A 23,820-nucleotide genomic window follows, 5' to 3' on the forward strand; every position below is an offset into this window, starting at 1 on the left:
AGTGGAGTCAAAGTGAATTAAGGTGATGACAAAGCAATTACAGTGAATGACTCAGTGATTTATGGTGGATTACTCAGCGATTAAAGTGGATGAATTAACGAATTAAGATGACTGACTCACTGAATTAAAGTGACTTATTAACTTGGGTAATTAAACTTGCTAATTAATGCATCAGCCCTTAAGCTTTCACCTTCAACTAGCCTTCAGAATAACATAAGCGACCCTGTGAATTCTTTCTCTGTGGCAGATTGATGGTGTGAAACCACCAAACAACGAGTTTATATCTTGTGGAGGATGCTTGCTACGGTGCAGAAATTTAGAGCACCCACACTGCAGGCAGCCGTGGCGATGAGGTCGACAGTACGCCCGGGATGCCGAGGAACGTATCGGGAAGGGTCTGTTTTACTAGAAGTGAAGTTGACGAAGGTGGTGATATCGCCTTGCTGGTTAGTCATCATGGAATGATGGTATGTGGCATAGCGCAGCAAAGCGCGCACACAAGAGGAAATTCGACAGACCGACACAAGCGCTATCAACAACGAAATTTAAATTTCGGTCGCGGAATTCAAATTTCCAACTTACTGCAGTGAGCGGACTGTGAAGTGTGCGCAAGCTGATTATAAAAACAAAAGAAAGAGCCCCCCCCCCCCCCCAAAAAAAAAAAAAAAAAGAAAACCAGACACCGTGTAATAGAAGGCCTAGACGGAGAACAGACGCTCTCGAGTTTACATTTATGCATATATGAGTGTGTGAAGCTGGAGGGTGTAGTCTCCGGGTTCTCTCAAGCCGCCTTTTTGCGTAAGGCTTAGGCTTGACAGCTGACTCCCTTGTGCTTGCCGTACGGCCGGGCTTCGGCGGTACCAGGACAAGCAGAAACACAACACACGATAGAAAAACAAGCACAACAACCTTTATTGCTCCAGGGGATTCGCGTGGAAGCAGGCTAGGTCCGACCGCGACGTTTGCCGGGGTCGATAGCGGTCGAACAAAAGCAGGGCGCGACAAAGGCTGGGAACGAGATGTTTACCAGAGCTCCTTCCTTCGCCGTGGCTCGCAGTCTTCTCCCCTTAACGGCGTTCGCCGGCCGCGCCGAATCGCCTTGTTCTTGGTTCGGTCCAATGAGCGCGGGGCTCCGCGTACACGTCACCGCTGCGTTTGCAACCGGTTTCCAAGAGGGTCGCGCCACCGCACCAAAAAACGTTTGGCTACCCGAACGGGAAGAGGGAAAAAGGCGTCTGCTCTCCTCACTTCCGTGGTGCGCGTAAGGACGCGGGAAAATATGAACCGTCATAATTCCCACAAGGGGGAAAACGGGCGCCCTGTATACTTCGGCAAGGAAGAGGCACCTGACTTGGTTACGCTTGGCAGAACCGCACTCGAAAATACAGGTACGGTGAAACCGACGCGTACTCAGTGCATTTTATTATTTACGTTTTACGACTGTCAGTTTCAAGGTGCGCGCTGTTCTGCCACAACGAAACATTCCCGTGCCCAAACCTAAGCTATAACGGTTACTTGAGCTACGTCCGGCGTGACTGCGCATAACGAACTCCCAGCGAGTGGCGTTTGAACATGGCTACAAGGGCACTTCTGACAGAGTGTAAAGGGGCCACTCCACAGGCTTGAGGTTTGCGTACGGACAAGTGCTGTGTGAGGATGTTCCGATGACGATCGTGTATAGGGCATGTATATCACAGCAATGTGTACACCGTGAAAACGGCTGAAAACACGAGCAAAATCCCACGCGCTCTTCTGCACGGATAATGCGCTTCGGGAGTGAGCGGGATGACGTCACGCCCAATGGCGCTTTCACATCGAGCCCATTGCTTCTCGATAACGATTAGCCAGCAGCAACGACAATAAATTTCCGGTTTTCGCTGACACTTAAAATGCGCAGAACTGCCTCTGAAATTGCATCACGTCGCAAAAGGAGAAAGGAGACGAAAGAAGGGAAGCAGCGACCTTGGGAGAGGAGACTGTGACAGAGAACGAGGTCGAGCTTCGGCTCCGATGTGGACGAAAGCAGGAGTGAAATGCTTCTTGCGTGTGCTGACTGAGAGACACGGCGGTACTAAGTACGCCCGCGCTGCAGTCCTGCTGTCGTTGAGCCAACGGCGAGAGCGTCTGCTGCGTCAGCGTTTTGCGCTCTTCCACAAATGCTGGCCATTTTAACGGGTAATGTTTCATATCATCATGAGCGTGGAAGAACGAACGAATTTATGAGGTCGACGATTTATGAGGTATCCGCAAGCCAGCGTTGGCGCTGACTGCAGAGGTAAATCATAATCATCATCATCATCGTTATCATCATCAGCCTATATTTATGTCCACTGCAGGACGAAGGCCTCTCGCTGCAATCTCCAATTATCCCTGTCTTGCGCTGTTTGATTCCAACTTGGGCCTGCAAATTTTCTAACTTCATCACCCAACCTAGTTTTCCGTCGTCCTCGACTGCGCTTTCCTTCTCTTGGTATCCATTCTGTAACTCTAATGGTCCACCGGTTATCCATCCTACGCATTACACGGCCTGTCCAGCTCCATTTTTTCCGCTTTACTACTAGAATATCGGCTATCTCCCTTTGCTTTCTTATCCACACCGCTCTCTTCCTGTCTCCTAGCGTTACTCCTAAGATTTTTCGTTCCATCGCTCTTTGTGTGGTCCTTAACTTGTTCTCGAGCTTCTTTGTTAACCTCCAAGTTTCTGCTCCATATGTATGCACCGGTAGAATGCAATGCTTGTACACTTTTCCTTTCAGCGACAGTGGTAAGCTCCCAGTCAGGATTTGGCAATGTCTGCCGTATGCATTCCAACCCAATTCTTCTGTAAATTTCCTTATCATGATCAGGGTCCCCTGTGAGTAATTGACCTAGATAAATGCACTCCTTTACAAACTCTAGAGGCTTACTGGCGATTCTGAATTCTTGTTCTCTTGCCAGGCTATTGAACATCATCTTTGTTTTCTGCATAGTAGTCTTCAACTCCACTTTTACACTATCTCGGTTAAGGGCCTCAATCATTTGTTGTCATTCGCCCCCATTGTTGCTGAATAGGACAATGTCATCTGCAAACCGAAGGTTGCTGAGATATTCGCCGTTGATCTTCAGTCCTGATTCTTTCTCAGTCCATGAGCTCGAGTACTTCTGCTAAGCATGAAGTGAACAGCATTTAAAGAGATTGTGTCTCCTTGCCTGACCCCTTTCTTGATAGTTAACTTTCTACTTTTCTTGTCGAGAACCAATGAAGCTGTGGAATCTTTGTATGAAGCTGTGAATCTTTGGCCAATATATTCATGTATGCTTCATGAACTCCTTGATTACGCAGTGCCTCTAAGACTGGTGGTATTTCTACTGAATCAAATGCCTTTTCATAATCTATAAAAGCCGTATAAAAAAGTTTATTGTACTCCTCAGATTTCCCGACTACCTGATTGATGACATGGATGTGATCCATTGTAGAATATTCTTCCTGAAGCCAGCCTGTTATCTTGGTTGCGGTTGTAAATACTGTGTAGTAAATAGAGCTAGGCTTCACGCAGGCTGGTACGGTGGGGACCACTGGGATGAAGCAAAGAATAGAGTTACTGTATATGCTGGCACCTTCGCACTAGTGAAGCGGCAGCCAATGGCGACAGCCGAAGTGGACAGTCCACTAGATAGACTCTTACAGAATACCCCCCCCCCCCCCCCCCCCTGATCTGAACACACTCTTTTGGTGCACTCCCTCCGCTTGCCCCTTCCCCTTCTATGTTCTTTTCTCTCTCGTCTTATATTATAACGCACTCGCATTTGCCGAGCGTTTGCTCCGCGCGCTGAAGCGCCAGGGAAAGGAGGCAAAGGGTATTATTGCGGCGCCGATGGCGACGCATCGGCGGCCACAGAAGTGGCTGCGAATGTGGCGGGGGAGGAGGATGGGTGGTAGTGGCGGGAGAAGGGGAATGACATACTGTGACAAGCGTTTTAATGCATAAGCATTCTAGGGCCACTTCTCTCGGAAATCTGCACGTCCGTCCGTCTGTAACGCGTGACACTATGTACTCCATGGGTATGCATGGGTTCCTATGAGGGTATATATAAAAAATATGAGCAAGCCTTATGACTGCGTATGACTACTTAGATTTATGATTATAGCTATACATTGTGAGTACTGAAGATGTATAAAAATTAAGGTTGATAAAAGATTAATAAGAAATATTACGATGAAATTCATTAAGCCTAAATAAGACTCTATAAGACTAATGAAGGATAAGGAAGCGTAATGGAGGTTGATTATATAATTATATATAAATTATACGATTATATAAATAAATTAATTAATTAATAGCCTCATCTACAGTTATCAATCTTTCATTAATTAGGCCTAGCCAAGAATAATTCAGTACACTTATAATTATTAGGCCTAATTTCGATTAATTAACAATAGCTTAATTATTGCTAATTAACATTACTTATGTCAATCGAGGTAAATTAAGTAATGAAAATTATTTCATTACATTACTTAACGCTAATACAGATTAATTACGATTAAATTTATTCCGCTTGATCAGATTATTTCCGACTAATTTGGTTCACCAAATGGATAATTGCAACACGTCATTGCAATACTTCCAGGTCATCGCGTCATCAATCACACTGAGTTGCAGTGTGCGCAACTCGGCCACTCAGTCAATCGTTCGTCCCATGAGTGCAATATGAGTGACTGGAAATACTGCTTACGCAATACCTGACATGTACCACTAAGAGTTTCTGCACTAATTTGAGACGCCATTTCTAACAATGCGGAATATATGGGGCTTTTCAGTTACGAACCTTTTGTGTGTGCGGCCTAGCGAGCCGCTTAACGTTAACGTTAACGCTGCTTTTGAGGGTGCCTATATGGCGCTTTTGCTAAAATAAAGCAGTACGGGTTATGTACAGTTCGTCAACCAGGACTTTACTGAGACTATGCTGTTGGTCAAGAAGGCGCACTCCCGTGTTGAAGCTGCTATTGTAACTCTACAAACCAGCCAATTCCTCGACAGGCCCTGCTTTGTGACCGTCAATATTTTTTTTTTTTTTCAAGCGAAGCTGCTAGCCTTTAGTTGCCCGGCATCTTTCATGGCGTGCTCATCCCAAAACCGGCAGCTGGAAAAAAAGTGGTTTGTGTTTCAGTTTTCGCGTAACAGAATTATGTTTTCTCGTCTATTCGTATTACAATCCGATGCTATCCTATCTCTATAGGCTGTGTGTAAGTCGTACTTTGCGAATGTTTAGACGCAGTTTACTTCGACAAATTCAATTAGACCAATTATGCACTTGCGCCAGGAATAGGGCCTACAAGCATGAGGATGTATACGCTGCCCTTCCGCACACGTGCGTGTGCTTGCAAAGAACGTGGGCACAGCGTACGTGTGCTGCGACCGTAGTCGACATTATGGCGAACACTGTCCAACAACAGTACCGCCACGGCAGCTGGAGAAAGGGGGGTTTGTGGTTGAGTTTTCGCGTAACAGAATTACGTTTTCTCGTATGTTCGAAATACAATCCGATGCTATCACGTCAGTAGGTTGTGCGAATGCCGTGCTTTACCATTTTTGTGGCACGTTTCACTTTGAAAAATTAGATTATTAGTTCTGTGACGCATTTGCTTCAGGCGGAGGTCCTACGAGAACAAAGATGAATGAGGATGGACCGCTAATGGCAGCTGAAGAAGGCCGTTGTCTTTCAGTTTCCGGGTAACAGAATTATGTTTTCTGGTATATTCGATCGTATTACACTCCGAAGCGACCTTGTCTGCAGCTTGTGTGTAACTCGTACTTTACGAATTTTCTGACGCAATTTACTTTTAAATATTAACTTAGTTCAATAAGGCACTTGCGCTTGGCGGACGGCCTAGAAGAACGAGGATGTTTGCGGCACTTCCGCACACGTGCGTGCGGGAGGGACGTACAGTCAGCCACAAAAGTTTACGGACCAAGGGATCTCAGAAAACGTTAGATTTCCGAGCAGCCTGCAGCAGTAGCCAGTAAAACTGTATACAACCATGTTAATTAATTGTTAGCATGTTCTAGTCGAGGCCCGAAATGCAAATATTCGGCTGCGGAGATATTCAGTCTTTTCTCAGATTTCATGGTCCGTAATATTTTGTCGTTGACTGCACGTCGCTTGTGGTGGTGGTGCTTGTGCAACGTCGGTACCAGATTGACTGATTGATTGATTAATATTATTATAAATAATAATAATCAGTGAATCAACCAACCAATTAATCATTTATTTACTGTATGGTATGATGGTATGATAAAACTTTATTTCCGTGCCCAGGAACAAACCTAAGGTCTGAGTGACTGCGCACGCATACAATAAAAGACAAGAACAAAAACGTAAAGCGGCAATTGAATAAAAAAAATCGCAGTTTCGCCTGAAAGGCGAAGCATCGATTGCGATAGCAAATTAGTAGACAGCTATACGAAATAAGGATAGTAGTTTTATCGGCCGTATAAAGTTCTAAATATTCGCTTACTAAATAAATAAACAAGCACGGTGTCACGCGCGCACAGGTAAACCTGAACACATCTCGCTCGATGACCGCCGGAGCTCGTCAAAACGCTGGAGTGATCAAGCGCGCTAGCGGCAGCGAGCAAATTGACCGTCGCGCTGGCTCTCGCTTCAACGCGAACTAAACGTCGAAAGCGCAGCGCATACGAAGTACCGGCACTCGGCGAATGCACTTTGTCCCATCGCAGATCGCTTTGAAGATGAGGCCCCGCGGGCGCACACTTCGGCCACATTGCAGATCGCTGTCAAGATAGGCGCCCGCGCGGCAGCTCCCTGAGAAGCAGCCGCAAGAGCAGAAGCTGTAGGCCGCTAACCTTGGACTTTAGACATCGGAACTGACCACGAAACTGGTTTGGCATCCACTGCGACGATGCCAAAACTCCTCGCATCCACTGCGAGGAGTTTTGACTGCCCTGCTGCAATTACCAAACTACGACGCTGGTCTCTACCCGCCGCTGTAGCCCAATGATTATGGCATTGCACTTTTGAGCCCAAAGTCGCAGCTTCAATATCGGCCACGACAGCCGCATTGCTATGGGGGCGGAATGCGTAAACGCTAGAGCACCTTGCTTTAAGTACACGTTAAGAGAGCCCCATAGGTCATAAATAACCAATTCTGAGCCCCCACTATATTGCGCCACATAATCACACCGTGGTTTTGGCACGTCAAACCTGAGAATATAGTTAAGTGTCTTTAACGTTGGTAATTGTGAGGACGAAGACAACAAGAAGCTTTGAGGATATACTATCCTCAAAAGTTTCATTGTTTTAATGATTGAGAAAAATCAGACAATTACTGAGGACTTCACATCAGATCATGTGCAGCTATGGACAACTAAAGGCAATCAGATTTCCAGACACCATTTGCCTATATTTTTTCTTTCTATTCCGTCTTCTCCACAAAGAGTCAATGATAAAACCGCAAAATTTGACAACAGTGGTACATGTTTATAAGGTTAGGGTGCATCGTGATTACCTCATTTACTTCACCAAATAACGCGGCCCGCCCAGAGCAAGTTTTATTGTGTCTGAGCGACGCAACACATCAGTCAAGCAGTTTACATCACTATAGGTGTTTATACTGTAAGAAAAAAAATTCATGAAGGACCAACCCCGGTTGCTATCCAAGAATGTGTTTAACATGCTTTAGGATGTGGCTGTTCGTGGTGCTATGTTACACTATGTGTTATGAATGGCACCCGCCTTGTTACCGAACCCTACCCGCACGCCGGAGCCAAACGTTACTTTGAGTGCCACTTCCTCATGGACCAGTTCGGAACTCCGTGCTGCCTGCATCCGCCTCAGGTGCAGCATCTGAACGGCACCAGCTGCGTCATCGAACAGCAGCGTCTCAAAACGCAAACCGACACGAAAGAAGAATGCGAGAAAAGCTCCCTTTACCACAGGTACCACCGTGGGGTTTATACCACTGTGTTAGATTCCACTATGTTTAAGATCGGCCCACGAGAACGGTTAGACACTCAAAAAGAAATTACGGTTAGTTCACAAAGAAAGCTAAACAATTTAAAATGTTTTCCTTGAAAACAGGGCAGTCCATCGGTCTACGTTCACTAGAGGTTTCGCTGTTAGAAACAAAAGGTAGGAGCCGCAGGGGACTCGAGAATGTGAAAATGCCCATCGTCTTACAAAACCTGCATGTAAGAGCCTCCTGCGTAATCGGAGCCCATCGCGAGTCCTTCGCATGCTGCCTCTCTCTGTGAACTCTTCGGAACTTCTCTCTGTAGTAGCTTGTATTAGGCCAGCAGCTCTGGGTTGTGATGGCATATCTATTAGCATGCAAAAATATATCCGTCACATGACTTTACAGAAAAGCTGTTAAATTATGTGAACACTTACGATGAAAAAACAGGGCTTCTAAACGAGCGAAAGATGGCAAAATTTGCCTTGCTTTCAAAAGACACCGGCAAAGGGCTTGATTTGGAGAACATTAAGCCCGTTGCTGTAACACTTAACATAGTAATATTATTATGAAGAGTCGTTTGCCACGAGAGCAAGAAGCTTATCAAACATCCAGACATAAATTTGTTTACTGCATTGCTTCTACAGTTATTTGCATTTGTAGCTTTTCTATTTCAGACTTTGAAAGCTAATTAAGTCTAGCTTTGCATGCACACGGGAAACACAAGCAAACTGCTTATGGATTGAATCCATTGCAGACAACCGCTCACTAATCACTGCAAACTGTAAATGTGCATCTTGCAGAGAGCAGGCTGCTGTTCGACACGACTTGCAGCACCACTTTTCACACGGCATCGGGTACCTCGTTTCAATGAAGCAGCGCGCTGGTTTTGCCGAGTAGCAGACCACTGTGCAAACGCGCACTTACGCATCAATCATGTCTGCTGCTGTTCCTGTCAGAGTTTCCAAATACCCCTTTGGTATCGCCACCGCACCACCATGCTGTATCGCATTTGCGCCATTGCACGGTCTTGTGAGAAAGCTGGAATTTTAATCGCTTTGGAAAACAGAAAAATAACCTTGTGCGTATTTTAGCCAACTTACTGCGGTATTGCATTTATTTCTTTGTTGCTAGCAGCAGCACGCATCAGAAGACGCAAATTTGTACTTGGCGGTTAGTGTGTACCAGCTACCGTTTGGTGCTTAGTTGTACCATGTTCCCGCCAGGGAACGAGGTTTCACTGTACTATATACCTCTCCTGCAACAAGACATACACTTCAGTACTGGCTTCAGAAGCGCCTGCAAATGCAACGAATGCTTGGAAATCCTGCCTTTATGACAAAGCCAGGCATCCAACAGCACCGTCTTGTACAAGGAATGTGCAGCAAACAAAACAATTCAGACGATTCCCTTCAGTAGATGACCAGACTCCATACCCTCATACTTGCCTGATACACAGACTGCGATTAGGCATCGCTTTTACACGCAAATACTTCCACATCATTGGACGGGCAGACTCCCTGGACTGTTCAGTGTGTGGTGTTGTAGAGAGCATAGACCATGTGCTCGTGGTTTGCCCTGTGTATGCGCACATAAGCAGCTACCTTGAGGCATTTAGACAATAGACTACTGTCGGAGGACCTCTTGCTAGGTGCATGACCACAGAGTTGGCAGACGATAGAGACAATGCGTGCTCTTTCACGTTTCTTAGGCGACACGGGCCTGGACTCATGCTTGTGATGACATTTATATGATGTCTTCTTTCACCTCATTTCTCCAATTATCATCCCCTATTGTGATCCTCTTCCCCTTCTGTTACGTAGAGTAGCAGGCCAAATACTCCATTTTCTGGCCGACCTTTCTACATTTTCCAATCAATAAACTACTTCTTCTTTCCATTTTCCAAGTGACAGTCAAGAGAAGTACATGTAGCAACGACCACTAAGTGAAAGTAACGACCATGCATAAGCAATGTAGAACCTGCAGCAACGCAGGCGCATAAGTACCAGCTTCAAAAGGGCCCCCAGCTGCCAATGTACAGCTATTGTCAGTGTATCAGTGATATCATGCGATATCAGTGTATCAACATTTATGTCAATGATCTAATATCTATTTACAAACAAGCAAAATTTGTAATGTATGCCGATGACACAATTATTTTCTTATCGTCTCATAACTACACAGAATTACTGTGAATGGCAAATGAACTTCTTGATAGGCTTTCTATTTGGTCAAACAAGAATTGTCTACAGGTTAATTGCAATAAGACCAAAGCAGTAATTTTTCGAACTCCAGGTAAAGAAATCCCACAGCATCACAATTTAATGTTAGAGTCTATGAATATTGAGGTGTTGAACACAATTCAAAATTACTGGTGTAACCTTCTCTAACAACTTACAATGGGACGACCACATAGACTCAGTCCTCAAGAAGCTCAGCAGCACAGTTGGTATGCTAAGTCGCAATAGACACTTTCCCCACTTCTGTTAAAATACTGCTTTATAATGCTTTGTTTGCCTCACATATCAATTATGGTCATTTAGTATGGGGTACTACCACACAAACAAATCTTAACAATATACTTGTCATGCAGAAAAGGGCGCTATGTATTATTGCCAATGTATCTTACACTGAACACACCGCACCACTCTTCGATAGGTACCACATAAGAAAAATTCATAACTTGTACATATATAGACTCCTATGGGAGTATTACTTCAGTATAAAGAAACATAACGTTACGCTTGTGGAAATCGCCAACCTACATCACAATGTACCTGCCTACACCACCCGCCGCACTGAAATATGGAATGTTGGAAGACATAGGACAAATTATAGCAAACAGATGCTTGAAAATAATTTACCGAGGTTATTAAATTCTTTCAAAGAAATAGACATTGATATTGGAAAAATGAACCCTCCAGAATATAAGGCTTTTCTACGCTCTTATACTTAGGTATTCCTATATAAAATGTAACATTCTTCCCTCAATAATTTTTCAATAAATCTTCGATATCGCTTATCTCTTAAAACTGACTTGGAAACCTTACATTACTTTGTTTACGAGTTTCTTTTGATCATGTTGTGCTTTGTAACCACTGCTCTGCCAAGTGTATAGGATGCAGGGCCGGTCAAGCCTTAAGAAGGCTTTTTACGTCATCCTCAACATTGCATTTGCCTTGCAATGTTGGAATAAATATTTGATTTGATATCCTCTATTGTGGGTATGCGCAGTGTTTGAGGCTGATCGTTATCAGAGTATGTCCTTACTTTTTTTATGCCACCGATACTATTTTCAAGAGCATCACAGCGGAGAATTGCACAACAGCATACCATCACCTTGCCAAAAGCAAATTTTATGCCGTGCACATAATGCAATTTCCATACACTACAGTTTTTCTTGTTCCAACGTCCAAGACACATGCACAAAAGCCACTGCTCTCAGACTCTGTGCGAAGTGCAAAACATTACAGTAATTGCTCAGTGCGGCCACTGTATAATGGTGCAAAATGGAGTTTATAAAAGAAGGTGTTTATTAAAGTGCATTTTGCACTTCTGAAAGCTTGCCTGTGAAAATGTGGTTGCAACGAAAAGGTATTTTTGTTTCTTCAGTTAAATGCAGTCTATGTGATCTACCGGAGACAAATGAACATTGTTTTACTAGTAGCAAATATGCCACCCTTTTTTGAAATATCCTTCAGCACACTCTGAAGGACTTCAGCATCCATCCCCACACCTGTTGCCAACTTCTCGTGATGCAGCTTTTCGTTATGTGAATGCGCTTGTGGAAAACACACATGCAGTACCATAATGCAGAACGGACCATCTGCTCAAGAATGCATTTTCTTCAAACGCCTATGATGAATGGGACTTTAGGCTGGACTAGTACCCTATCTTGGTCAGGTGGTCATCCTTAGCAACCTTCTAAACTCGCGGACAACTTTCTATGGCAATGAAGGGAAAGCTACGGAGCATTCCAGAAGTGGAATGCTTCTGAAGAGAGTCTCGCGTTTCAATCCACGTTGGTTTAGGCTGGGGAAGAGAAAACATAAACAGCTTACTAGCATAAGTTAAATAAGGCAGAACACACCACTGAGTGTAAAAGTTTACTTATTTTGCGGCTTTTCCCTTCCGCGTCTGAGCAAACACGAAACCATCACACGTGGAAGCTGTGTCGATTCAGCGTCCGTTCCGAGCAACCAAAAGCACTGTCAAATGCTGCCAGACTACTTGGCACGGTAACACATGTGCAGCATCCATACGCCCGTAGCTTTCCCTTCATTAAAAAAACTATTAAATTATGGGGTTTTATGTGCCAAAACCACGATCTTATTATGAGGCACGCCCTAGTGGGGGACTCCGGTAAATTTCGATTACCTGGGGTTCGAACACCATAGCCACTAAGCAACCACGGCGGGTTTTCCCTTCATTGCCACAGAAAGTTGTACTCGAGTATAGTGAAAAATATCTTTGCAAAGAACTCCCTAAAAATGTAAACAGGTTGTTTTATGGTGGCCATTGTGAGTGTGCTTACTGCCTGTGAGAGTGAAGGTTACTAGTTTACATATGTGATTGCATAATTGCATCAGTGTCTGTAATTATGAGTGTTGACTCTACTTGTTCACCAGACTTTGCACAAATTAAGAAATACCACAGTTGAGGAACAAAAATACTGCATAAGAAACTGTGTTCTGTGGGTAGCCCAACAGTGAAATTATTTTGATTTATTATTTATTACATACAGCAGACCTCAATGCGGTCCAAGCAGGACAGGCACGCATAACAAAAGTAAAATAAGTATACAACACAATTGTGAAGTATGTAAACAGAAGTATAACAGGGCTGAAAACAATTGTAACACAATTTCAATTTCAACACAATCATAAGAAACAACAATATGAAAATATAACACTAATGCATTGTACATGAAAAAATACCTCAAATTCTAATCAACATTCAATTCGTAAGGCTCAGTTAGGTGGTTACAGTCAGATATTATACGTGGAAAGAATGAAAACTGAAATGGGTTAGTTTTAGCAAAATATGGAGTTAGAGAATGGACTCGATGATGTCTTGTGGATAGAGGAGATAAACAAATTCTGCAGTCAAGGGCAAACTTATGATTTAGAAGTGAATAAAGAAAGTTCAGAAGGTTCTTCGTCCATCGTATTTTGAGTTTTTCAATCTTGTGGCCTGTCATGAGCTCGCTTGGCGAGTCTGTAAGTTTGAATTTAGAAAAAATGTTGCAGTTTCACCCGAAAGGCGAAGCATCAATTGCGATAGCAAATTAGTAGAGAGCTATACGGAGTACGGATAGTAGTTTTATCAGCTGTATAAACTTGCACATGCAGCAGCACCAGCAACGCGCAGGACTGTTGTCGACGCCGTCGGCGTTTTGCCCGCGTTCGTACCGAACGCGCGCGGCGTTGGTGACTGTTGCCGGTGCCTCTGGGGGCGGCTCGGAGGTTTTCGACGAGATCAGAATGGGACACTCGTCGAGCAGCGTTGGAAATCTTGCCCACCTTCTCGCCTCGCAACGTTTTTATATAAATATGCATTTCGTGCTGCAGCTAAACGTCGCCTCCCCTCCTTCCCGTCCTCCCATGGCCTTTCGCCCGACGGAAGAAGCCGCGTTTGCTCTCTTTATATGGCGATTGTAAATGAGGAAAGAGACGCTTAATTCTTCAGCCCTTCAGGGAGCACGGCGCAGAACACGTGTTTGCTCTCCGCCGTGCGTTCACTCCCCGTGAAAGCGCGCATCCCTCGCGCCTTTTCACTCGCGCATACAGCGCCCGGGGCACGGCGACGATTTCATCGCCGTTGACGTGATACCGAACCTCACAGCGACAGCGACGGCAGAAATCCACTTTGGAGTGTCCATATAATTGCTATCGCAATAATAAACCTTGCAGCCTTTCTTTGAATAGCTTCTAGTTTATTGATATTAACTTTAATGAAAGGATTCCCTACGATGCAAGAACATTCTAGTTTGGGTCTTATATTCGGAAAATAAGTGAGAAGTTTAAATACACATTGCTGCAGTGACCTAGATTCAAATCCCAGCGGTGGCCGTAATGAACAAAGTTTTCTTCATCTTTGTGCTAACGCAATGTAAAGATGGCGATAGTAATCCTGACGATGAAAAATGGTCAAGGACGACAGCAGTCATAGCCAGCGTAAAGAACTGCACGGCTGGACAGACATGGGAAACCAGCACTTAAGTTCTGTGGCAGCAAAATTGCAGCTTAGGCTTGTGCCACCTCATGAAGGTCCTGGCGCACACAGTAGATGCGAACGGGTATGATATACTAGAAGTCATCAAGCAGTATGTGCCAGATCGTGTTAGCGTATACTGCTTGTGCTAACAGATGCCCCCCCTCCTACAGCTATACCAATACACAGCTACAAAATGTATGCCCACATGCGGGATCCGTCCAGTAAGCCAAAGAATTTCGCCACTCGCTTGCTTGATATTGTTACGGGGAGAAAAGACGCTTGGCAATATATTTACACGATATATAAAACGGGCAGAAAACAGGCATACAAGATGAAGCCCGTGCGTGCGACTATCGGCAATCATCATCTTCGTCTGTCCTGTCATCATCGTTCGCTACTGCAGCACCTCGTAGCAATATGATGTTCACCGACACCTACGTTGCCTGACACACCTTATTGCTAAATCCTTTACATAACTTTACAAATCCTTTACATAAGTGTGACAGGAGAACATGCTGTCATACCCGCCTCCACCGGAGACCACGAACCAAATGACAACAATCGTCCACTCCATTCCATTACGCCAGCAACATGAAAGGAGCAACACGAGGAAGACTTGAGGACAATGCATGGCTTCAAAGCCCACAAGTCCTCACACTGCCAATGCTGGCACGCCTAGGGACAAACTCATACAAAATGAGCAGAAAAAGTTCTCTGCCGTAGTACCTATAGACAAAAGTAAGATATTCAAGGAGCAAATGCTCCCAGACTTTCTCCCTCATACCTGCTCGTACACAAGCGTGCGCACAAATGTCGGGTAAATACTGAAATGAACGTCTCAAGTTCGCAGACGCTCCTGGAATTTGTCGTGTAAAGTTGATGGTAGCGGCGTTGACTGTCCTGTCAGAATAGAATCTCGTCTGCACCTGTGTGCCGTGATACAGCTGCATCAAGTTATCTAGTAGCCAACTTGTGCTGACTGGGGTGTCTGTCACAGGGATCCTAAAGTGCCTTTTGGAAATTTAACGATGAATCATAATAAGTTTTTTCATGCAAACAGCATCCTTGGCTTACTCAGACCAGTTTTCTTTTCAGCTATGTAGCTATAGACCTATATTTGTTTTTGAAATAGTTTGCATACGCTTTGATGCACACGTCAAAGCCCTTGACACATCAGGGGCTTTGACACATCAGAACTACACATGGTTTATTGCACAACACGTTGTGGCACGACAGAGAGGACAAGATGTTGCAATAAATAACATTAATAATAAAATTGTAATTACCATAGCGTGACAGCTTCAAACTGCATCATGCTACACTCTTATATTTAAATATCACAGCCTACAGCTTTCTTGTTAGAATTCGGCGATGGTCAGTCTTCTTGTTAGCCGGTGCTTTGAGAGCCACTGCTGCTCTTTCCATTATCTCCAGATGTAGGGAGCCACACCACTGTACAGTAAACAGCACTTAACCCAAAATCATCTCTCTCTCCTAAGTACTCCTTTTCTATGACATACTTTCCATGGGCAGGATCAAACGGCACCCACTCATCACCACTCGCCTCACTCTGCAGACTGCCATCACATTTGTTAGATGCATTGGAAGATGCACTAGAAAAACTGCTGCACGCACTGCCACTTTTCAAATGCAGCACATATCCACCTTGACTTGGTGCCTGGAATGGAACTGCTTGTTGAGCAGACAACTCAGGTTGACTCGCTCCAGTCCCAGACTCCTGAGTGATGTCAACATTATACGCTGAAGTGCTCTGTTGGTCACTAAAAGCAAAGTCAGCTTTGGAGCCAGAAGTGTGGCCAGCTTGACAACATGCACCAGCTTCATCATCATCTGCACCATGGCAATCAGCTACATTCCTCTTCTGTCCACTAGACATGTGCAATGCAGAAGAAAGTGATGCGGCAGCACATCCACGAGTCAGTTCATTGGCGTTTTGAGACAAGCTGCTTTTAGTATTTGTGGCTGTGAAAGCTTTTCCAGCAGACAAAACTTCGGTGTGCTGGAATGATAGTGTTGAGCCCTGGCTGCAGTCCCACAAGTTCGGTACAGCATAGGCAGGCTCACCGCTTCTGCACTGCCCAGATGGTGCACCAGTGAGACTAGTGGCACCACTGGAATTACTTAAAGCAGGAGATTGATGTGCACCTGCTGCTCCTGCATCCCAAGACTTGCTTGTGGAAGGCAAGCAGAAAGGCAGACACAAAGAAGCATGAGCCAATACGTCAGATGGGTGCAACAAGCATAAATCTGAGCTCCTGTGACCTGCACCATCTGTTTGTTTAACATACAATCTGTGAGTCTCCGATGATGCACCAAGAGCGACACTGCCGTCAAGGTCTGTTGGGAAAAGCTCAGTCTCTTCAAGTTCTTGCTTCACCACTACCATTGGGGTGTCTTCCACTGCTGACAAGCTGCTTGCATTGGATGAACACTCAGCTCTTAGTGTTGCCATCAATGGTTTGTCTACAACAGTGAGTGCTGATGTCCAGGGCTCCTTTTCCAAGGTTACAAATGTGCTGCCATTTAGCACTGCTGCAGTCGCTGGTTTTGAGCTGTTTGGTGTTGACTCTGACCCAATGACAGTTATGGGTCCCGATTGGCTTGTTGAATACGGGTTGCTTGCTTCCACACCAGTGAGCTCCGATGTCCTGGGCTCCTTTTCCAAGGTAGTGACCATGCTACCATTTAGCACTGCTGTAGTCACTGGCTTTGAGATGTTTAATGTTGATGCTGACGCAACCATAGTTACTGGTTCCAATTGACTTGTCGGGCCTGGGTCGCTTGCCACTGATTCTGTTTTGGTAACAACAGATATTGAGTGGTCCCCTGGCTTTGAGACACACTCAGACATTGGACCTGTTTCTGTCATAACCTGACAATTAGAATGATGCGCTGAATTTGAACTGCTGTCTATTGAACCTGCTGTGGCTGCAGATTTAGAATGGCCTGATGAAACTGAAATGGTCTCCCCTGTTTCACTGGAAACTGCAAGTACTGAACAAATACTTTTTCTTGAAATCTTGTTTGATATTTGACCTGCTTTGGTCTCAAGTGTGGACGTGGACTGCGTTTTCACTTTTGAGCTGCTGCCTGTCATTGAAAGCATCCTGCTGTCACCTGCAGATTTTGACTTGCCCTTATGCACTGAGCCACTGTTCTTTATTAGAGCTGTTTTGGCACCATGAATGGCTTTTGGCTTTGCTACTGGCTTCAATGTAGCACTACTCTCTAGTGAATCAGTTTCATTACCTCCTGTAAACACTGAAGTGCTAGCTACATTTGAGGTGTTCTCTGCTGTTGGGCCTCTTTTTGCATTATGCATGGATACTAACTGGACCTTCTTTGGTGAACATCTCTCACGTGCTGAAAATATTTTGCTGCCAACTCCAGATTTTGACTGGCCATCTGGCTTTGAAGTTATTCCGGCACCATCTGTGGCTTCTGACTTAAGTGCCTCAATTAAACTACCACTGCCTGTTGCTGCACCTGTTCTGATGCTAACAATGGATTTGATCCAAGTCGCTGATGCTGAGCCATGTTCTGTTCCTGAACCTGACCCTATGTCAGCGGTGGAGTTCGCAGAACCAGACGGCAGAGCCAAGTCTGCCGAGCTGTCGCACGCTGCTGATTTAGACTTAGAGCCAACATTTGACGTAGGCTCAGCATATGCTCTCAGTTTGTTTACAAGAAAGTTGTAGGATGTCCCTGGTATGATGGCTTGTTTCGGAATGCCTACTGAAGGCACAGCCTTTTCATCAAGGCCCACAAGGCGGTTCTTGTTTGTCACAAAGTCGTCCTTTGCAAAGTGCTGAAAGCACACGCGGGGACTTCGTGGTCTGTTGATCTCTGGATCGATGGGGACATTCTTCAGCCAAGCAGCGCGCAGTGGTGCACTGCTTTCTTCGCTAGGCAGCGCAAACAACCAGAGACCAATGAAACACTGGCCAGTGCTTGAGGGACATCCTCGGACACTACAATTGTAAGGGCTGCCTTCTTCTTTTACCCTGCAGAAAGAAAAGGTGGAAGTGGCTGGTTGAGTTAGTGTATTTGATGGGTACACAGATTGTGTAGAACAGCACAACATGACAGAGAGACACATGATCAACAAACATTGTCTTCATCTTTTAAAATGCTGTGCTAGACAATGGAATACGAACTAGTCTGCTCCCATACTCTCATTAGAAAGCACATGTGCAGTGCAGTGGCACTATCCTCCCATACACGTAATAATAGACTTGTAAAACTCATACTGGCAAACAGCAAGAGTGCCAAACTGTAGTTCTCCAGATACATGTCGTAGCTTTTCGTGCGTACACAAGCAGCTCATCTGCGTAGCAGCCACCTAGAGTAGGTAGACCAGTTGGCCATAAGTGGTACGGATATTTTGATGTCTACAAGCGTCCAAGAAGACCTTTAGCTTCGCCCACTACCATAGGTAGGCAAACTCACTCAAACCAACTCATGAGTCTGAATCTTAATTAAATGAAATGAAATTCTGGGGTTTTATATGCCAAAAACATGATCTGATTATGAGGCATGCTATAGTGGGGAACTCCGAATTAATTTAGACCACCTGGGGTTCTTTAACATACACCCAATGCATGGTACACGCCACCACGACTGGGATTTGATACCGTGACATCGTGCTTACCAGCACAATGACAAAGCCACTCAGCAACTACGGTGGGTATTCTGAATCTGAGGAGTCCAGCCGAGTAGAATTTTGGCGAGTCTTGAGCGAGGAATTTACAGGCCTGCACACTCTTATTCTCAAAATGGTCAATCTTCCCACTGACATCACAGCTCTCGCCTTCCATGTAACACTCTGCAGTGCACAAATAGGCAGCAATAACACAAACAACAAAGGCATTTCCGTGAAGTGCAGAACGCAATACTGCCACTGGATATGTGTCATGCAGCAAGAAAAAAAGAGGTAGGGTTTACAACATCCCGCAGGGAACTCCCTATCCCCCCAAAACTTACACGGGTAACCTCACAGGCCTGTCATGTTGAAAGATTGAGATTGCTTTCACATTCCTTTTTGCAGGCTCACTCTGCATCACATCCGCTTTCTTCACCAATGGAGCAGTATTCGAGCTGACTGCAGCATCTATCGACTTGGCACTGCTCAATGATGTCTTCCCGCAGCTGTTCTTGCGTTGCACAGGATTATTCTGAGGTTTTTTTTCCATTTTTGTTTGCACAACAGGTTTGCCACCCTGAGCCTTCTTGACATATTTCTTGGAAGTCTGTGCCGGCTGCTTGCTGCTGCTGGCTTGAGCGCTTGGCTCAATGGTGGATTGCTGTGGTGACTCCTTTGCCGTGCCTTCAATCAATGGCTGTGACTTTGAGCTCGTTCCCTTGCTGAGATGAGGGTCGTCAAAAATGTCCGACGTCTCTGAATCACTAGTGGGGAGTTCAGCAGCAGACCATGTGCGGGCCTTGCCAGTCAACCTCAGCGTCCTTTGCAAGGGAAGTTTGTCATTTTCAGATTCGGAAGGTCCCTCCTCTGCAGACTTGCTGCTAGGTTTGGCTGTGGGCAACGTAGGTGATTTTGCCTTGGAGCTAGACTTGCTTGTCTCGGCAGGTTTCGGAGGCGCTACCACCGGCTTGGAGGCCCTAACTAGAAGAAAGAGGGCATAATATCATTGAACACATGTCAACTTTTGATATCACGGAGTTTCTTCCAACCAACGTACATACATGTAAAGCTAGCTTCCCTGGAAGGTCTTTGGCAAGCTAACGGCGGTGCAGCTTCTGTTGCAATCAGTGTGTGGATGTGCATTTAATGTGCTTTGTGAAATGGAAAATGTAGGCGAGACTCGTGATGAAAGCATCTACATAAGACAAGTTGCAGCATGCACCCTCAAGTTGTCACTTTAACAATAACTGGTGGACAAATGTGCAATGCGGATAAGCACACTTCCAAATAAGGAAAGCGTCTGTTACCTGGACAGAAAAATGGCTATGCAGTGCTGTTTCATGCAAAGAAATGCCAGGGAGAGGATGCTTTGCATTGGCATCTTTCTCGGAAAGTTTGGACAATTTGAGGACAGTATGGGGCAGTATTCTCGACCAATCACATTTGAAGATAGAATCACTTTCATGAGATTTCATGAGACTAGGCATTAGGACACATCGAAGTATATACAGTTGACAGCAATCATGGCACTGAGCAACTTTTGTTATTTTTGTGTGGCTTGGCAGTAGGCGTGCTGGTGTATACGGTCGACAGTATTCCTGGAACTGTGCCAAGCTACCTTTGCACCAGGAATGCTGCTGGCCACATACTTCGACCGTGGAGGAAGTTTTTTCTTCCTTCCACAACTTCACCACATCAGGTGCCAAGCGCCGCAAAAGTAACAACTCAATAATACTGCCCATGGTGACCAATCCTCCACTTGCCATATGAAAATTTCTGGACTAGCACAGCGTGTAACGTGGCATTCTTGTGTACTGCTGTACGACTACTTGTATCTACAACAAGTGCACAGGTTTTTCAAATGTGAACAGCAGCAGCAGTAGGCTACTAAATTTAGAGAAAGAATAAGAAGGCCCATGCTCATTGAGCACCATTTTCCCATCACACATTTCAGGGCAATTAAGACTTGCTTGATTCCAAGGAAGATTTACTTGTGCAGCCATGACCATAATTTAGGCCAAGCCATGTTCAAGACAAGCCATAACTTCCATATCCTGCCATTCCCATGGTGTCCCAGTGCCCTGTAGCAAACTTGCGTAGACAGTGCTACCAAATTTTCGTCTATGTAGTACACAGGAAAAATGTGAAAGCTTATCATGCAATAAATGTAAATTACATCAGAGTACAACTTTACTGCTCTTCTTAAGTATAAGGATTGTGCCCCCACAGGGTCAAGCTTTTCAAAAAGCGATAAAAATAAAGTTAATTTGTTGAAGATCGAGTGTTGCCACATACAGGCTTTTTGGTTTTTTTGGTGCCCTCTAGCTTGGCGCCCTTAACGGCTGATACACAAAACTAAAGAACGCTCTCTATATCAGCGAAGCCTTACATGATATCGTACGCACAAGACCAGAGTTGAAAATCACCACCACACATAGTTGAAATCACTGCATTTCAAATCATTTGAAAGGTGCCGGCACAAAGTTCCTTGAATGAGGATCGAAAGTGTCCATGTTGCGCGTCGCCGATGCAACTGGAAGTCGTGCGCAGTGCGAAACGAACACAGAAAAATCGCAGCTCTAAAAGAAATTTGCGCGTTAGTGGCCTCGTCGTAAGAGTTCAGCCACGCTAGGTGCTTACAATCCTGTTATATGAACACTTTCAAGCATGCTTGAGTCAATCGCCATCTTTATCACCATTCGATCCCCTGCACTGCTGAATCGCGTTTCGACAATCTTGGATCGAAGTTCTTGAGCGTAATCACAGCCTGACGTCAGTTCGCTCGAATGTTGTGAGATACCGAACGCAAAGTGGCAAAAAAACTTAATTATATCGTCAACAATTAAGTTTAGGATAAAGTAATAACATTTCGCATTAAGATTCTAAGCCCGCGCTTTCAGCCGCTAGCATATATCAGATCAATAAAATCAACCTCTCGGTTCATCCGTGGACTCTGCTAGAACCCTGTTCACTGCGTCCATGAACAAAATGCTGCCGGCTTGCGTAGTCGCTATTACATAACCAGCAATGAACAAAATTACCTCAATTCTTCATATCAACTTTCGATTTCGAGCTTCGCAACGTTCGCTACAGACGCTCATTTCGCGTTGTTGTGGAAACAGCCTTCTTATATCTCCGCGCCGTGCCGCCTCATTCGGCGTGCATCGCATGCGTCACGCAAACCCCGTAACAATTTGTCATATAGGCACATATTTCGGCCGGGACCGCTGCGCACAGTGTGAAATAAGCACATACCTACGTCCTGCGTCCACGACTTCGCGAAAAAAAAAAAAAATTGCCGCGACGAAAATCGGCGCCGACCGCACACGTTTACAGCGAGCTTACGTCAGTGAGCGTTGTTAGTAAACTGCTGCCAAAAAAACGTGCACGCTACTTTACTCACATTTCTTACGCATCGAAGACGGCATTCTATGTGCCAGCACAGGACTACAACCGTTGGAAGCAGCGACAACCGGCGTTTGGTCGTGCTCTCACAAAAAGAACTCGATCGCAAGACGAGAACGCTGCAGAAGCATAATATCGTACAAAAAACCCCCGCGTGCACCGTGGGAGCGACCATGCTAGAGCAGCTAGAGACATGTCTTCAGGGACTTTGAGAAGGCACGATGGTGGCGCCAAGTGACGCTGTGGAGCGTTGATTCTCGGGCCAAATGCATTGCTCGGCAAGCTCGGCATGTTGCTCTTATTTATGTTGCTCGGGCCCGTGCAGCGCCTCCTTTATTAATAAAGTAGTATAATAAAGGAGGCGGTGGCCCGTGCGACGTGCCGACCGCGCGTTGTTCAACTGTATTGAATGTTGGTTGTGGGACCTCTTCGCGACTGAAAAGTGGGCTGCGTGGCCTGCGTGAGTTATAACTACTTTTTGTTGCGACGCTGGCCTGGTCAAAGTGTTTGGTGCACGCGGTTTAGATAAACCTGAGCGATTGCGCTACGAAGAAAAAGTGCGCTTGTGCGGCGGCGTCGACCCACTTGATTTGGTTTGGTTTGGTTTGGTGCCTATAGAAATAGCACATAACCCACTGAAAGACGCTGAACTTCATCGCGATGTCGGGCTGCTGCCTCCCGTGCATTTCACCGACATCAAGGATTATCTTCTGCACGGAACAAGTTTTGTGTCGCGCGAGCAACTAAAATCCTACAAATCCATGGATAATTATTTGCTTGCTTGCTTGCTTGCTTGCTTGCTTGCCTTTAAAAGTGGCTCGTACCCACTATGGGGGATTGGCCAAGAATCGGGTGATTGAAGGAAAACAATTACCGGAGTCTAATCAGGATCACTTTTGAAAATTTTTGAATGACGAAAGGAAATTATTCATATAAAAATTAAGAATTTAGCAAGGAAATCGTCCTGATTCAATTATGTACCCCACAACAGCTGCACCAACATCCCTATGACAGTGTCCGAGAGAAGAGGCACCAAAAGATAGAATATTGGGTATCGTTAAATTTAATCCAGCACTGTTAAATTTTGCTTCTAAAGCATGTTTTCTTAATGAGGAAAAACGGCGGCATGACAGGAAGAAGTGTTCTATTGTTTCGTCTTCACCACAGTATGAGCACAAGGAGGAGGGCGCCAGACCAGACCGATGTAGATAGAAGTTTAATGTAGGAATGCGACATCTGAATTTGGTAAAGAGGACTTCAAGTTTTCTATTTTGGCAGAATTTTCTGTTCCAAGGAAATAGGAGGTGTTGATAATCAGTTAGATTTGTTAATGGCAGGTTCCAGGAGTCTTGCATGACTGCCCGTCTCCTGAACCTAGCCGCGGTTATGTAAGCTGATACAGGAAGAATCAGAAGGATTGGACCACTAAGGGCAGCTCTCGCTAAGCTGTCAGCTAATTCATTAATAACTAAGCCTTTGTGACCAGGCACCCATACCAATCTAATTAGCTTTAAGTCAGAAGGAATGAGACATTGGAATGTACGCAAAACTTGTGAGCCACTATTTGCAGTGAGAGCTGAACACA

General features: G+C 45.1%; 2 protein-coding genes across 2 annotated transcripts in view; both read right to left on the minus strand.

The window, feature by feature from the left end:
- Positions 1-23,820, minus strand: part of LOC119462752 (uncharacterized) — a 351,136-nt gene that overhangs the window by 139,994 nt on the left and 187,322 nt on the right. The gene's annotated exons all lie outside the window — the stretch shown is intronic.
- Positions 12,641-22,374, minus strand: LOC119462283 (uncharacterized). The gene is made up of 3 exons (XM_037723625.2): positions 22,234-22,374; positions 19,172-19,811; positions 12,641-18,192 (listed from the first exon to the last, which is right to left on the minus strand). The coding sequence occupies exons 1-3, from the start codon at positions 22,256-22,258 to the stop codon at positions 15,555-15,557; spliced, it is 3,303 nt and encodes a 1,100-aa protein (XP_037579553.2). The 5' UTR covers positions 22,259-22,374; the 3' UTR covers positions 12,641-15,554.

The sequence above is a fragment of the Dermacentor silvarum genome, chromosome 8 (genome assembly GCF_013339745.2).
Source record: "Dermacentor silvarum isolate Dsil-2018 chromosome 8, BIME_Dsil_1.4, whole genome shotgun sequence".
NCBI lineage: Eukaryota > Metazoa > Arthropoda > Arachnida > Ixodida > Ixodidae > Dermacentor > Dermacentor silvarum.